This window comes from Parastagonospora nodorum (genome assembly GCF_000146915.1).
Source record: "Parastagonospora nodorum SN15 chromosome Unknown scaffold_14, whole genome shotgun sequence".
Classification (NCBI taxonomy): Eukaryota; Fungi; Ascomycota; class Dothideomycetes; order Pleosporales; family Phaeosphaeriaceae; genus Parastagonospora; species Parastagonospora nodorum.
Window position 1 is genome coordinate 220,967 of NW_001884562.1, and position 16,338 is coordinate 237,304.

At 50.3% G+C, this 16,338-nt stretch overlaps 7 protein-coding genes across 7 annotated transcripts; 5 read left to right on the plus strand and 2 right to left on the minus strand.

Moving 5' to 3' along the window:
* Positions 1 to 804: 804 nt before the first annotated feature.
* SNOG_09082 (hypothetical protein) lies at positions 805 to 1,071 on the plus strand (the record flags this gene model as incomplete). Its single annotated transcript, XM_001799332.1, has 2 exons — positions 805 to 926; positions 990 to 1,071. The coding sequence occupies 2 exons, from the start codon at positions 805 to 807 to the stop codon at positions 1,069 to 1,071; spliced, it is 204 nt and encodes a 67-aa protein (XP_001799384.1).
* Positions 1,072 to 1,280: 209 nt separating this feature from the next.
* Positions 1,281 to 2,658, plus strand: SNOG_09083 (hypothetical protein). Its single transcript, XM_001799333.1, has 2 exons — positions 1,281 to 1,670; positions 1,721 to 2,658. The coding sequence occupies exons 1-2, from the start codon at positions 1,315 to 1,317 to the stop codon at positions 2,439 to 2,441; spliced, it is 1,077 nt and encodes a 358-aa protein (XP_001799385.1). The 5' UTR covers positions 1,281 to 1,314; the 3' UTR covers positions 2,442 to 2,658.
* A 1,254-nt stretch (positions 2,659 to 3,912) lies between these two features.
* On the plus strand, positions 3,913 to 4,930 carry SNOG_09084 (hypothetical protein; the record flags this gene model as incomplete). Its single annotated transcript, XM_001799334.1, has 3 exons — positions 3,913 to 4,208; positions 4,259 to 4,457; positions 4,511 to 4,930. 3 exons carry the CDS (start codon positions 3,913 to 3,915, stop codon positions 4,928 to 4,930), a joined length of 915 nt encoding a protein of 304 aa, XP_001799386.1.
* Positions 4,931 to 5,111: 181 nt separating this feature from the next.
* On the plus strand, positions 5,112 to 6,585 carry SNOG_09085 (hypothetical protein; the record flags this gene model as incomplete). The annotated part of the gene is made up of 4 exons (XM_001799335.1): positions 5,112 to 5,276; positions 5,334 to 6,206; positions 6,268 to 6,361; positions 6,518 to 6,585. The coding sequence occupies 4 exons, from the start codon at positions 5,112 to 5,114 to the stop codon at positions 6,583 to 6,585; spliced, it is 1,200 nt and encodes a 399-aa protein (XP_001799387.1).
* Positions 6,586 to 6,756: 171 nt separating this feature from the next.
* On the plus strand, positions 6,757 to 7,624 carry SNOG_09086 (hypothetical protein; the record flags this gene model as incomplete). Its single annotated transcript, XM_001799336.1, has 3 exons — positions 6,757 to 6,768; positions 6,821 to 7,188; positions 7,465 to 7,624. The coding sequence occupies 3 exons, from the start codon at positions 6,757 to 6,759 to the stop codon at positions 7,622 to 7,624; spliced, it is 540 nt and encodes a 179-aa protein (XP_001799388.1).
* A 1,136-nt stretch (positions 7,625 to 8,760) lies between these two features.
* On the minus strand, positions 8,761 to 13,582 carry SNOG_09087 (hypothetical protein; the record flags this gene model as incomplete). Its single annotated transcript, XM_001799337.1, has 4 exons — positions 8,761 to 10,463; positions 10,512 to 11,881; positions 11,951 to 12,515; positions 12,751 to 13,582. The coding sequence occupies 4 exons, from the start codon at positions 13,580 to 13,582 to the stop codon at positions 8,761 to 8,763; spliced, it is 4,470 nt and encodes a 1,489-aa protein (XP_001799389.1).
* Positions 13,583 to 14,818: 1,236 nt separating this feature from the next.
* SNOG_09088 (hypothetical protein) lies at positions 14,819 to 16,212 on the minus strand (the record flags this gene model as incomplete). The annotated part of the gene is made up of 2 exons (XM_001799338.1): positions 14,819 to 16,149; positions 16,200 to 16,212. 2 exons carry the CDS (start codon positions 16,210 to 16,212, stop codon positions 14,819 to 14,821), a joined length of 1,344 nt encoding a protein of 447 aa, XP_001799390.1.
* Between the last annotated feature and the right edge of the window lie 126 nt (positions 16,213 to 16,338).

Below are 16,338 nucleotides of genomic sequence, written 5' to 3' on the forward strand. Positions count from 1 at the left end.
TAAAGTCTATTGGGTGAGTTGTCAAAGTTGGAACCTACAAGGGAGGGTGTTGGACCAAAGTCTCGATGGTGTAAGGTTCAGAGTGACTCGAAATGTAATGCACACACGTGTTAGAGTCTGGAAAGTGGGATACTTGGGCAAAGCCGGTATGTAAAGCTATACACATATGTCGGTATGCCGACTCTCGCGTCAGTCGGCAATAGCATGATGGCCGTCAAGTCCCAATGGGGTGGCTGGAAGACACTGGCCTAGACACGGAGACCAATGGACCATTCACAATCGATTCTAGGTACCAATAGAAGCCCCGATGAAGTTGAGAAATGTTACTTTCCGGTTGCCACGAGGAATACGCGACGAGCCGCTCAAACTAGCATCGTGAGAACGCAGTGGCATCATTTGACGCGCCTCATTGGGCACTGTCTGAGGCTGAGATCGGTTCCTGAGATGATTGCCTCTTTCAGCGCGAGGTGCCATTTCCGGCGTGTTAGACATGAGATGGAAGTAACCAAACTTGCGCGATGCAGGGTGACGCGTGAATTTCATGAAGCCAAGTCCGGAAATGCCAAGCCCGATCAGTCATCCTCGGAAAATTACGAGTCGTAACTTAGCCTAAGGAAAATTACAAGATCAGGCGTCCAGGAGCCTGTGCACACCCCTGCTCGCTTTTCGCAGCGGAACGCATTGGCCAGCAGAGCGTCTACCTTCGTCTGCCCTTGTTCATCTCCACGGACAAGCACTGTGCATGTGCCACCACGTTGAACGCATTCTTGGCCCAGATGCGCACGCATCTGTGGGTCGCAAAGCATGTCCGGGTTCGAACAGGCTGTTTCAAGCCTATCAGCGCTGAACTGCTGGCACAGGCTACAAACCCGACCGGACAATGGTAACAGAATGCGTCGTCAAGTCCAGGAGATCCAACTCATATCGTGAGCACATGGTCTAAAGCCGACCGAAATCCCAATCTAAAGTCTTGTCATTATTTCATGCAGTGTCAAAGATCCTAGGTTTCAACAAGAAAGTCTGCCACAGCCTGATCCGCAGCAGCAGTACAAGTTGCCGCGCCGCAATTGAACGAGCCAGCCAATCAGAATCCACCGCCGATCCACCTGAGGTGTATCAACGCGTTGAGGACCTTGGTATAAGACATAAGCTGCCTGCCTTGAGAGGAGATACAAACTCCCCATTCCATCACGGTCTTCTTTTCGCAGGCTCAAATCCACTTCGAACTCTGTCAGCCTTTCTACCACAGGTACTTCCATTACCTCCACGACTTTAGACAGCCACCACCATAGCACCAATCCGTACTATACTATCATGGACGCACTTTTCCACCTGGCTGCCAGAGCCGTCGACAAGAATGGCATCGATCCTAACAACATCGATGTAAACAGCACGGATCCCATGGTCATTGGCATGTCAAGACGATACTGTACAGTGGGCAAGTGTCCCGAATCATGGCAAACCATCGACTATCGACCAACTATTGCCGGCAATGTCATCTACATGCTCTGCTTCTTCGTTCTTTTCAGTGGGCAGCTATGGTTTGGCATCCGAAGTAGAGCATGGACTTTCATGGGTACAATGTGCGCTGGTATCCTTGGAGAGATTGTTGGTTACATTGGCCGCATCATGCTCAACCTAAATCCCTTCCTGATGAACAACTTCCTTGTGTAAGTCTTTCAGGTCTATCATATCTCAACTCTGCTAACTCGAATATCAGGAACTTGATCCCTCTTACGCTCGCTCCTGCTCTACTTACGGCTGGTATCTATTTGTGTCTGGGGCGTGTCATCGTCGCCATTGGTAGTGAGAACTCTCGTCTCAAGCCAAAGATGTACACCTACATCTTCATCAGCTGCGATGTGCTTGCTCTCATTCTCCAAGGTGTTGGTGGTGGCATGGCTGCTACTGGCAAGGACGCCAAGGGCTCGAAGCGCGGTGTCGACATCATGATTGCTGGTCTGATATCTCAGGTCATCACCATGACTCTCTTCCTCGCTCTCTGGGCCGACTTCGCACTCCGCACTCGCCGCGCCAGGCTCTCCGGTTCCCTGGCTCGTAGCCAGCCGCCTCTATACGAGCAGCTTCGCGCCTACAAGACGTTTGCTCTTTTCCAGTGGGCTTTATTCGCCGCCACAATCTTCATCTACGTGCGATGCATCTACCGTGTCGCCGAGCTTTGGGACGGCTTCAATGGTCACCTTGCCAACGATGAAGTCACTTTCATGATCTTTGAGGGACCCATGGTCATCCTTGCAGTTACAGCCCTCACCATCTTCCACCCCGGGCGTGTGTTTGGCGACCTCTGGGTTCCTGCTGGAAAGGGTGTCAGGTCCATGGGAAAGCTCTCTGACGACCGTGAAGCGTCCATCCAGCTCAATGAGGCCGAGTGGAACAGCACCGCATACCAGCGCGTCGAGCAGCCCAGCAACGTTGTCTAAGCCTTTGAACGCAGCTCGATTTGTTTGCGAGTATTGATATGAGATGAAACAAGATGAAGACGCGCAACAGATAGTTCGACATCACGAGGTGTCCATGATAATCAAGGGATTTTGCTAGTTATGCAGGTTTTACTTGAGCACTGTAGCTCGTCACTCCTGCACTTGGGTTTGGAATTTGCATATACCCTAAAGAACACAATAGAATAGGATTCACTTCACTGCCATTCTTTGATATCGTCCGTGATCGCGCCGCAGAATTACGCACCGAACAACACACCTGACTATGACTCTGACATGAATAGATGGTAAGCTTAATATTTGCTGCACCCCGCAATCTTTCCGCATATATCCCTTGCGTACTGCAATCATGTACACTTTGTTGCGCCTTTTTACGCCCTGTTAGCCATGTTTCTGGCGCCGCAAAAGATCTGCAGTTTCAAGAACGAAGGATGACGACGAGGATTCACCGCGCAATTTCATCCCCTCTACTTGGATACATATTCTAATCATCGGTAGCACGTCCAACTCGTAGACGCAGCTTACCGGCACAGCAATATCGATCGCTGATCTTCATTTGATGTTGTCACGACTCTCGAGAAGATCGACAGCACATTCGAACATCAACAAAGAGCAGGGCTTACAAGGCTGAAGCGGCACAGGTGTGCGGATGAACGATGCGACCTATCACATTCGCTCATGTTGGGCGCGGAGGCTGACTGTTTTCCTGTGCCACATGCCTGCAGAAATGGCGCCGGTCAACACGAAGGGCTTTCTTGAGGCGCACAACATTGGGCTGCTGAGAAGTTGTGTCGGTGTGACAAGGAATGTGCGACAGCGCGGACCCTGGTCGTGCTGGACATAGATCCGTCACTACGTTCTGCTGAGTGTATTCCGCTCCGCTATGCAGATATTGACTTTGATTGAAAGCGTCTTCCATTGCCATTCCAGAAGCGAAACATGTTGATCCACTCTCAAATCATTGCAGAAAAGAACGATTGTTGGCTGGACTAATCACATGATTCACTAGGACCACAGACATTTCGAATGGACAGAAATTCTGTGGGTTTGTTCGTCATCGGAAACAAGATCAGAGAATGATTGTTTTTGTAGTCGCAGCAGAGATTGGACATGTTTGAGGAAATGTTTTCGAGCTATCCGGCGCAATTGCGGCCGGTATCAATGACGTACAGCCTCCACCAATAGCATGGGTCGAGTGACATACTGCACACTAGTCGGCGAGGCTGCGACTCTCCAACTAGTGTACTATCAACACACCCATTGCTATCTTTATGGAATAAACCTATCTTATCAAATCTTTCCTTTTGATCTACCTATCTAGACTTTCTTTACATGCAGTAATTAGATCAGTTCCGTCCTCATCGAACGCAGACCCATGAACGTCTATCGCTCGCTTCCACGAATTATCTTCCGCAGTATCGCACCGAGTTCCCGTCACTCATTTCCACGGAACATGGCAACGTCTCTGAATGGAGACTTGAACAATACCGCAGCAGAGCGCGCTCGAGCTGAATTGATTGTGGACCCGACTTATCGAAACATCTCTTTGGCTATTCCAGCTTCTGAAGATGAAGATGTCGTGCGAAAATCCTATCGACCTTTTCTGCTTGATGATGCAAACCAAGAGCAGGAAGATTGGGTGGCCCAACTTGAACTGAGCACGGTATTGAAGATGGTGGATCTACAAGTGCTTCGTAACGGTGGCGACAGGCTGAAGGTCCTTGTTCTGCATGGAAGTATGCGCAAGCGGTAGGTCACGCCATCACTTTTCGATTGAAAACTGATACTTATAAATACAGCTCTTATTCGCGCCTACTGGCCTATGAAGCGAGTCGCATACTCTTCCGTCTTGGTTGCGATGTTCGCATGTACGACCCAGCTGGATTGCCCATCAAAGACGACGAACAGCACTCCCATCCAAAAGTACAAGAACTGCGAGACTTGAGCAAATGGAGTGACGGACACATTTGGATCAGCCCTGAGCAGCATGGCAACTTGGTCCGTGTCACACTTTCCTATACTGACTTGATGACGGACTAACCTGTGTGCAGACAGCTGTGTTCAAGAATCAGATCGACTGGATACCTCTCTCCACGGGCTCTGTCCGTCCAACTCAAGGCCGTACGCTAGCGATTGCTCAAGTCAGTGGTGGTTCGCAGTCATTCAACACGGTAAACTCTTTGCGCATTCTCGGTCGATGGATGCGCATGTTTGCGATTCCGAACCAGAGCTCTATACCCATGGCGTATAAGCAATTCACAGAGGAAGAACATGGAAGCAGACTAATGCCGAGCGGCAACAGAGATCGACTCGTTGATTGTATGGAGGAGTTCGTAAAGTACACGATTGTGATGCGGCCACATTTCGATCTGTTTGGAGATAGATATAGCGAAAGGGAAGAAAAACGAGTGAAGGAGGAAAAAGCCAAGAGGTTGGAGATTAGAGATGTTACAGTATCGAACACAATGTAGAACTTTAGTAACGCGGGGTAACAGCCAATGACCTCGCAAGGTCTGGGTATGACTAGACGAATTAGATCGAAGCGGTGACATATCGATATTTATGTTGTACAAGCTTTCCATGTCCCGACTTCGAAACGTCCCATCCTAGTCCTGGACTTACGCTACCCTCTTCGTACAGTCGGAAGCCAATATGGCACCTCATTCGCCAAGTCAGCCAGCAGCAGTGACGTGCGAAATTCAGGATCATCAGTACGACAACAACACAGCTGAAGCAAGCCCTCCAGATGGTGGCTACGGTTGGGTCTGCGTCGGCGCATGCTTCGCCATCAATTGTTTCACCTGGGGTGCAGTCTCAGTACGGTTTGCCTTTACACACTCACCATGGAAAATACTTAATTACTGATTCTTACAGGCATATGGCATCTACCTGTCACATTACCTGTCGGACAACATATTCCCCGAAGCATCGACTTGGGACTATGCGTTCATCGGAGGCTTCAATTTCGCCATTGCCATGCTCATAGCTCCTGTCGTCACCATTCTGACGAGAAGATTTGGGACTCACATAGTCATGTCCATTGGCATAGTATTACAGTGTGCAGGGTTCATCTCGGCATCATTCGCACATCGAATATGGCAACTACATGTTTCCCAGGGCGTTTTGATCGGTGCAGGCATCGGCTTCCTCTATATCCCTGCGCTACCAATCCTGTCTCAATGGTTCGTACAGAGACGCAGTCTGGCCAACGGCATCAGCTCCGCAGGCTCTGGTGTCGGTGGTGCGTCCTTCACATGGGGCACAGAAGCAATCATTCAGCGTTGGGGAATCAGCTGGGCCTTGCGCATTACAGGGCTCATTGCACTTGTCGCGCAGTTCATTGCCATTAGTCTCATCCGGGACCGGAATCGAGTGATACAACCAACTCAGCTTGGTTTTGACACGAAGCTTCTTCGACGATATGAAGTATTGCTATTACTCGCTTGGGCTTTTACGAGTATGTTCGGGTACGTCGTCCTTCTATTCTGTCTGTCTGACTTTGCACTCTCCATTGGGCTTTCTCGACCACAGGCTACAGACATCATTGGCCTGCTTAATGTAGGAACAGCCATCGGTAGACCGCTCATTGGCATACTCAGCGACCGTTGGAGTCGGATCGACACCGCAGGTGCCCTAACGCTACTGTGTGGCATTTCTTGTTTTGCATTCTGGCTTCCTGCAACGTCTTATGGGCTCACGGTATTCTTCGCCATACTCTGCGGAGCGATCCTGGGTGTGTTCTGGATGGTGAGTCATCTCAAATTGCAGGAAATATGATCGAGGCAGACACTGACTGCAAATCGCGAAGACGATTGGTCCGTTATGTGTCGAAGTTGTTGGAATCAAGGATTTACAGTCACTATTGTCCTTGTCATGGGCTTCCGTTATCATCCCAGCTTTAGGTACGTGCCGTGCTTTGACTTGAATTCAAGGGCTTTCTCTTTGCCAAAACTTACACTTTGATGCAGCTTCCGAGGGTATTGCACTCAAATTCAGACGTAGCACTGCTTCGAGAAAGTATTTGTATGTTCAGATTTTCGCTGGACTTGCATATATAGTCGCTAGTGGATTCATGCTTCAGCTTCGGAGGGTCAAGCGTCGACAAGTTCGGGAACACACGGTATAAGATGTTGAATTACTTAGTCTATAGTCATGACGTATTCGCATATGATGAGAAGAAGGAACGCGCCTCTTCAGAAGTAAACGACGAACAAAATTGCTTAAATCCGCTATTGCCGAAGAACATCACCTCCACACTCCACACTTCCCCAGCTCTTCCAATACCGTAGCCACAATTATGGCGAAGAAGGTAAGTCAACAACATCGCATCTTGGTGCATCACACGACTGAGGACCTCCTAGGGCGACGATACGGCATCTGCTCTACGCATCCGGGAGAATCAGCGCCGGTCACGCAACCGCCGCAAAGAGCTGATTGACGAGCTTCAGGGGCGCATCCAAAAGTACGAGCGCGAAGGTGTCGCAGCTACGCAGGAAATGCAACGCGCTGCACGTAAAGTTGCTGAGGAAAATGCGCGATTGCGAAGTCTTCTTGCACACCATGGTATCTTGCAAGATGAGGTAGATGCCTTTCTGCGATCTTGTGACGAGCCCGCATTGCCAAATGATGCTTCACTCAATACATCAGTACCGTCAGCGCAGCAACCAGGCGCAGTGCCTGTGAATGCGCTGGTTACAGCCCCCAATGAAGCACAATTCTCCGACAACGGGCATGGCCATCCCAATATCATCAACATTATCGGCAATACGAATCATCTTCATACCTTAGAAAACTGGAGTGCTCCCTCGATTGCCGCTCCACAATTCCTGAAGCATCCGGACTCTGTTCTGCTGCCTGGAGTACAAGACAGAAGCCCATCTTCGCAACACACTACAATCAACCATCACGAATCCCAAAGCAGCAATGCAACTGAAGAACCACACTGTCCAACAACCTCCGAATGTTTCTGCCCGCCCACAACCGCACCCACAATCCGCCCAACTAGCAACGGTCTCGAGATATCCTGCGAAACAGCCGCTACCATCATCGTCGAAATGCGCGGCGACGGCGACGTAGATTCCATCCGTGCCTCGCTAGGCTGCACCAGCCGTGAAGAATGCAGTGTCAGAAACTCGACTGTGCTGCAAATCATGGACGAGGGCTGAACAACCCCAGCGGATAGATGATTGCCAAAACTTTTTCCGCTGCGAGTCCCGCTCCGCTCGGCTAACATTCTCTCGCCACGACGCCACGAGACATGAACCAGCGCTTGGACCATTCTTCACGGCGAGGCACCACTCCTCACAGCCCCTTTGCAAGCACATCCTTCGGACATGTACAACAACCACTCTTTCGCTTCCGTGCAGGATCGGCAAGCCCTTGCACAACATCGTGCGAACGACGTGGCCAATCGTGTCGCGTTGTTATTTCGGGTTTCAACGTGCATTAGCGCCGGGGACAAAGGGCACGCTTAGCTGGAACGTGGCTGATACGGCGAGGTCGTTGTGATTGGTGCAGTCGGAACGTGATCGGTCGGAGTTCGTGCCGTGCGACTGTGCGGGCTGTATGTTACGGTATTGTAAATTACTCGTGTAGATTCTCGAGATGGGACGAGTGCTGGCCTGATGGTGGGTTGAGTTCGGTGATGGAGTAATAGCTTCATAGACTTGCCTTAGGCAGAGACGAGGCGGGTCTATATGTTAGTGCTTGAAAGGCGTTTTCTACGAGAGGTGCATGAAGTCGCACGATAGACGTGTGTTGAACTACGGTCTGGTAGTTACAGATTCGGAGGAACACTGTTGACTCGATAATTGAAGAAGGAGGAGATCATCGAATTGTGCACTAATTTATTGATGACATGTTTGTTCTGCAAATTGATTTTGTGAAGTAGTCGCAATCGTGAAGCCGAAGCGACGAGACTGAATGTGTAAATATTTGCACAGGACCACCAGTACCTAAGAGAATTGTTCTTTCATATGTAGAACTCTGATGCGTGATGCGCCAGAGACAGAGTTTGGGCATTTTCATGTCGATAGTGGTGAGCGTTGAGAAGCACTAGATTTAAGTCGTAATTGCTATTTCGTGCAATTGGATGAAGATGCAGTCTCACAGAACGCCTCGATGCAAGTATAAAAGATGAGGAATAGATATCGTAAAGTTCTCTAATCTTCACCCAGTGTTGCAAATTATCTACACACTAGACCAAAGATATATACAAAGAAAGAAAAAGAAAGTCTATATGTACACCTCTCAACAAACTCCACGCAATGCACGACTCCATCAACCTCCCTCCTTAACCACCTCACCTCCCCGAACTCGTGCCATGACTCATCAAACTAATCCTATCCCCCGTATCATGCAGTAGACTCAACGTACTGTGTCCCCAATCTCTATTCTCTCCCTTCTGTGTCTGATACAACTCTTTGAAAGCAGAGTCTCTCGCCAACAAAGTCTGCGGATTGTCGCTTTCCAACACCCGCCCTTGATCTAAGACGAGCACAGCGTCGAAGTCAATAATAGTATCCAGACGATGCGCAGCCGCGATAATGGTATGGTGCTTGAACTCCGTGCGGATTATGTCTTGCATCAACGCGTCGGTATGTACATCGACGGAGGCGGTGGCTTCGTCGAGAATGAGGATGGAGGAGCGGCGCATCATTGCGCGTGCGAGACAGAGGAGTTGGCATTGGCCGTGCGAGAGCATGTCAGAGTTGAGTTTGGCGTGGAGACCGATATCAACGTCGTCGAGGAGATGGCTAAGTTGGACGCGGCGGAGGGCACCGATGACTTGCTCGTCTGACATGATGCTTAAAGGGTCGACGTTCTCGCGGATGGTGCCGGCGAGAACGTAGGGGTCTTGTGGGAGGGCGATGAGATGGCTGCGTACAAGTTGGCGGGGTAGCGTTGCAATATCCAGACCATCGATGACAATCTGGCCGGATGATAGATCCATCATGCGTAGGAGAGCAGCAATGAGAGACGATTTTCCTGAGCCGGAACGGCCGACCAACGCGAGCTTGGTACCTGGTGGGACGGCGAAGGAGATGTCGTTCAGTGTAGCTTTCTTCGACTTCTTGTGCGAAGCAACGACGCTGCGGAACTCGATGCCGCCAAACCTCGGCCAGTTCTCTGGCGCAGGTTTATCTTCACCAGGTAAATTCTCGGTCTCGACTGCAGCAGTAAAGGCACGAACACGCGCAAGAGCACCCATGGAGGTCTCGAGCAATGTCCATGCAGTGATAAGTTGCTTCAGCATCTGGGAGAATCCGACGAGGTTGGTGAGAGCGAGCGCCGTCATGCCAGGATCGACCGTTCCCTTGGTCTTGATAGCGATAGTAACCAGCAAAACGGCCATACCACCAATTACCATGTCCAGAATCATATTGAGCCACCTTTGTACACAGTATAGAAGATAGAATGGCCGTTGAGCTTTCTTGAGCATGTCCAGAAAGCGTGACAAGTGCTGGAACTCCCACTGGAAAGCACGAACTGTGACAAGTCCGCTCAGCATCTCAAGGAACTGCGTACCGAGGTATGCCTTCGTTTCGATATCGAGGATACGAAGGCGGCGAGAAGTGCGCAGGTAGTATATCTGGAGGAAGTATACGACGACTAAAATAGCTGGCATAGCGACACCAACCCACTTTGCTGACGCCAAGATAACGCATAGCTGGGCAAGCAAAAGGAAGAGGTTCATTGCCGTCTTGATGAGTGCGACTGGTAGTTCCATGTCTATGAGCTCCAGATCTTGGCTGAAGCGGTTGGCGGTAATACCGGTATCCGTGCTGCTAAAGAATGACATTGGCGCATTGAGCACTGTGTCAAGCAATCTTTGGTGCAGTTGACGACCAGCTTGTGGCGTCATAGTCATGATAAGGATCCAGCATGCCATCACTAGGGAGCCGAGACCGAGAACAGCCAGGAATAGGTACATGCCGAGATAGTGGGCAATGCGATCATTCGGATGCTCTTGGTTGTGAGTTGTCCACCATTTGACCCATACATCTGAATTTTGATTAATATCTCAAGACTAGTGCTGGTGTGGTAACTTACTTGGGAATGCAGTGCCAAATCCGTACAGCGCACAAAAGAAGCAAAAGACGAGCCATCGTAGCCATCCAAAGGTGCCAATGTAATACCCGTAAATGGTAAAGTCACCAGCACCATTCTCTTCTTCAATCTTCTCCTGCATCTTTGAGTGAAGCAGCGATTGTTTAAAGCCCCTGATCTCGTGACGGTCACCGTGCTTCTGAACAGTGCGTCCGCCATTTCTCGTCAGATTACTGACATAACCACCCTGTTGGCGAAGCTCATCAAAGGTACCTTGCTCAACTATCGTGCCATCAGAGCCGAGAGAGATGATGTGGTCGGCCTGAGAGAAACGATGAACAGCGTTGGTGACGTAGATGACTGTAGTGTCAGTGCCTCGCAGCAGCCCATTCTCGCCTAGGACGGACTCAAATACGTGCTCTTCAGTGGATGCGTCGAGACCGCACATAACGTCGTCAATGAGTACGATGGATCGGCGGAAGTATATTGCCCGAGCGAGTGCTACACGCTGTTGTTGACCACCAGACAGACTTAGGCCCTTACTTCCCACAATTGTCTCGTCTCCGAGCGGCATGATCGATATATCTGTTTCTAGATCGCAGGCCTGAATAACTGTGTTGTACCAAATCGGATCGAGGTCGGAGCCGTGAATGATATTGTCTCTGAGCGTACCGTTGACTAGCCACGCACTTTGACTACAGTAAGCGACTTCCGTGAAGAATGAACGTCGAAACCCTTTAGCGACAGGCATTTCGCCGAGTATCGCCTTCAGCAGTGTCGACTTCCCGCTGCTGACCGGCCCAACGATCATTGTCATACTCCCTTCCGGAACCTTGAAGTTTAGGTTCATGAGCGTTGGCATCTTTGTTCGATCCCAACCGCAGCTGGCGTTCTCAGCTACAATACAATTCCTTGTTTCGTGTACTGAGGCGAGCGTAGCATCATCACTACTGAGGTCCGACTCCTGACAAGAAATCGCGGCTCGCTTCTCCGAAGACTGTTTCCCTGGTCGCTGTGACGATCCTGCCACGGATGGTAGCTCTTCGACTTCTTCTGTGATGTTTGCTAGATTGAGCGCAAATTGCGAATACGCCGGAGGAGGGGAGGGAAGTGGACCATCCGGCCTGCCTGGTCGTGAGTGGCGTGACCGGTACAGCGAGAGCTCATTACGAGTTTCCGTGACGAGATACTGACGAATGCGTTCCATGCAGCTCATCGTATTTATCAGGCCAGATAGAGCAGTGATGAAGAATGAGACTGGCTCAAGGGTTAATTGCAGCAACACGAGCGATGTTAGTCCGCGTGCCAATGTCAGAGCAGGATATCCGTGGTATTTGGCCATGAAGATGTATGTTCCCAATGCAATGACGGGACTAAATGAAGTGCTTGCATACGCTATATCTCGTCAGCACTTTAGCATTCAAAGCCTTAAGATCAAGTACTCACAGCAAGCTGTAATCTTAACTAGCATTCCACGGAACGTCCTGGCAGTGCGGATCTCATCCTCTCGGAGATCGTGAATCTTCTTTCCAAGGTCTGGTGTAAGTCCAGTCATCTTCACAGCCTTCATTGCACCCAGCATCGAAGCAGTCGAATCTACACGAGCCTGAATCTTATCAAGCCACGTCTTCTGCGAGGAGGCCAGTTTGGGCGAAGACGCGATGGCGATACCCGTGCAAAGAAAGATGACACCGAGCGGCGTGAGAGCAGCCCAGCTTATCTGTTCATACAGGAGATAGACTGCTAGGGCAATTTCGTACAAGCTTGCCCAGAGCTCTTGCGATTGGCGTAGACCGACCGTGATACGTTCAACGTCGGCGTTCATCAAGGTCACTGCCTCAGACTCGGCAAGCGCGGACGTACTCATACCAAGGGTCTCCTTATAGATAACGCCAATAAGCGAGCCGCGAAGCTTTGAGATACTTCGATAATTACGGTGCTGATGCATCGAATTCGTAAGGCCGAAGCCGAAGTAGACAAGGACGTAAGACGCGATGAGTCCGTTCCCTATGGCTGGACGATTGGCATAGTCATATGTCGTCAGATATCTAAGAGTACGCTGTAAGAGGAATGGTTGACTGAAATTGAATGCGCTGAAACATATGCGAGGCAGTATGATCGAGGAAAAACTTCGCCAATGGTGTCGAAAAGCGAGTTTGAACAGGGCATTTGGCCTGTCCTTGTACGGGTCTGTGAGCAGTCAGTAATGCATCTTACTCATGGAAGTGCAACGTCAACCTACACTTCTCCCATCTTTCGGCGAAGGCGAGCAAGTTCTTCTCGCCTACAATCTGTTCTTGGACTTCGAACAGATCACTCTCGTTGAGAGGCTTGTTGTAGCCCTTTAGAAGTAGTGGATTGACCCAGAAAAACGTCAGACGGTTGAAGAAGTTCGCCGTCGACTCTGGCGCGGGAAATGCTTTGGGGTCTATTAGCCAAGCGCGCTTTTCTTTTAACTCAAGCAAGACGAGGCATAGCTTCACACCAGCCGATACGGCTTGCATGTAAGCTAATGGCTTTCCGTGTTCGATTGCAATGAGTGATCGCACTTTAGCGACATCAAAGACCCACGTAACCACCAGATATATACCGATTGGAGAGGATGGTCGCGCATTTCGGTAGTGCTCGAAGTTCGACGTGACGGCAAGAACGAAGGTCGCGAAAAGTGTGGTAACGGCACTAGCGATGGTGGTGTTCGTCTTGATGGTGTCGGGCATAGCAATAGCGCCTAGCATGAGGACCTGTATCGCGCCATAGAGAATGTAAAGTGCCTGCACGAGATGATGAGTGATGAAACAGACAATGAGCAGGCGAACGATACATACCTGCTTTGCGAAGTGCCATCGTCCTCCATCAACAATGATCGATGTCTTGTTTGTTCGATATAGCCTAACGATGAGAAACGGAAGTACGAAAGCGAAAGGCACTATCGAGAGGAAAGTCTCCTCGAAGAACAGTGTGAAGTCAAACCCCCCATGGCAGTATGCATTAGTTGGTCCAAACTGCTGTTGTGTCTCTATCGTGCACTGATTTTTATGATTCTTGATATCAAGGAAACGAAATGAATGTGACATGTTGTTGGCCGGGGTAGCCCAAACAAGTTGTGTAACCTGAGATGAGTTCAACATGTAAAAGAGCGAAAAGGGACCGAATGCAAGGAAAGGGTCATGGAGTACTTTTGACACCAACTGCGTGGAACATGTACCGTCATTCGTACCATCAGTGTACCCGAAGAAGGCTCAGCTAAGCCAGGAAACAGCTGGCTTGGCAGTGCCGGTGCTATACTTTCGAACTCATCTTTGATGACACTCGGTCCCAGTTTGGCATGCGGCATTGCACAGTAGCGGACTTTACGTGTTGGTACAGCATGGCAGCAACTGAGGTGTGAGCATGGCAGTCCAAACTTCTTCGGAGGAGCAACTGTGCAGTTGGTCCGACAGCCACAGTTGAAACGATCCCCGAAGGCAGACTGAGCCACACATTGACCCGCTTTGCCTTAGCGTCGGTGAAATGACCAGCGACTATGAGAACCAGAGCACGAGCCCTGCTGCCATGTGCTTGCAAGGATACCAGGTGGCGGGCTCGTGCCAAATTCCGTACATCTGGAAACGATACCCGTGAGAGACCACAACTGCGGGATTGACCGGGTTCAAACTAACTTTCGCGCTAGAACACTTGTTCGGGGTCCGATGCGGCCAGCTGGAGATCTATGGGGCCCTGGCTATCAAGTGGATCACTCCTGACATGGTTCGGGTGATGCTGATGCTGATGCTGATGCTGCGACGCGGTTTCTGCCGGAACAGCTATCTGCGCAGTATCGGACCGCCTGTAATCCGACCGAACGCAGGTCCTATATGGGATACGCTACCAATCCTAGGAGAAAACAGGTGTTGCAGCTGGGATGGAAGTAGCGGTCGGTTGGGTGGAAGCAAGTCGGGGTTCGTCTCGTGTCAACGTTCCCCGAGCATGATGACCAATGTTGACGTAACCTCGCGCTACTCTCAATCGGGCTAGAGCATCCTGCTTAGTTTGCCAGCATGTCATTGGTGACGGTGAAATCATACTGTTGAGACGAAATAGATTGTCATCGCTGTTTGTTGAAGTCGTTATTCCGAATCATGGGGAAAATCCACGTACATGTTCATAGTCAAGCGGAAGGCATTTACATGTTCACAGAACATCGTTTAATCAACAAAAATATTTTGAATGCGCCAAGCCGCTCTATGCAAAGTGTCTATGGATATGTACATTGGAAAGAAAATCTAAGTGATGACCATATGGGAGAAAGCGTTCGAATTAAGCCCAACAAGTTATGCAACAGCTGGCTTTACGATTCTCGGCCTGAACCTCAACATCGGGCCCTCTTTTGCTGAAGTGATGTGATCCCTGAGCTGATACTCGCTTGCCCTATGCCTTCCATAAACGCTCCCAGGCTTTCCACCTGCGGTGTCCGTGTCTGCCATCTTGAAGTCCATTCTGAACAGTACTACGGCGAAAGTGGCCATCATCTCAACGAGCGCAACACCCTTACCCATGCACGAGCGCGGACCAACGGAGAAAGGGTTGTACGCAGCATACATGTCGGAGACTTGCTGGCTGGCACCTTCTTTCTCAACCATCCATCGCTCTGGGTTGTAGTTGAAGGGATCAGAGTAGATGTCTTCCTTGTGGTGGATGGCGTATATTGGCACGCCGACGTCACAACCGCCGGGAATGAAGTCGCCGTCGACAACAGCTCCCCCTACCGGTACCTCGCGCGCAAGTGTTTGGCCGACGGAAGGAGACATGCGCATAGCTTCGTCAATGCACGCGCGGAGGTAGCGACAACTGTTCAATTTTGCACCGCCTTGGATGTCTTCCACGGAGTCGAATGTAGAGCGGACTTCAGCTGCGGCACGAGCGTACGCGTCGGGATTGCGAGAGAGATAGAAGAAGATGGCTGCCATGGCCGTGGCGGATGTGTCGGCACCGGCGACAACAAGGGTGACACTCTCCGCAACAATCTCTTCGGGTGTGAAGCCATTGCCAGACTCGGGGTCCTTTGCGTGTGACAGCATCTCAAATAGATCCTTGCGCTGGCTGCGGTCGTTCTTCTTTGTGTCGCGAAGGAGCTTTCCGACGAAGCCGAGGAACATATTGCGCGCTACAATGGCGCGAGGGAAAAGGATCTTGTCTATGCGGAACGCCTTAAGGATGGGTGCTTGAAGGATCGAAGAGACGCGAATGTTTGACTGCTCGATGCATTGTACAACATAGCGGTACTGTTCACGCTCGAGCATATTGTACTTGCCGCTAAAGATGAAGGTAGCCATGAGATCGAACGCTAGGTAGTTACACCACTCTGACATGTTTCGTGAGGTATTCCATTTCTGGTTCTCAAGAGCATTGTGCGATTGCCCGCATTCCCTGGCTTGGTGTTCTTCTTCGACGGTCTGGATCATACGGTCACAAAATCGATTGATGATCTCGTACATATAAGGCTCGAAGGCGCGAAGGGTAGAGTCTGACAAACCCTGCTGGATGACACGTCTGCGGCGACCATGGTCTTTTCGGTCGCGGACAGTGAGAGTATTGGTTGCCTGATGAACCATTGCGGCATAATTCTTGCTCTTAAGATAGGGCTTCCCGTCTTTGTAGATATCTATGTAGGCATCAGCATGAGTTCGAGAAGTGAACAGATGTTCTGCATACTTTTTAAACCCATGACTGTATTGATATTGAGGCGATTGGGAGCATATCGTACTTTGTCGCCGTAGACTTGATGGCATCGCCACATGTCCAGATGAATGTCACCCTTCCATGCATGATAGCCTGCATACAAGTCGGTGAA

What these genes read in the sequence shown, in the direction of transcription:
- SNOG_09083 (XM_001799333.1), top strand. Translation starts at nt 1,315, where the DNA reads ATGGACGCACTTTTCCACCTGGCTGCCAGAGCCGTCGACAAGAATGGC. An exon ending in CTGATGAACAACTTCCTTGT is followed by an intron (nt 1,671 to 1,720) that starts GTAAGTCTTTCA and finishes CTCGAATATCAG; the next exon opens with GAACTTGATCCCTCTTACGC.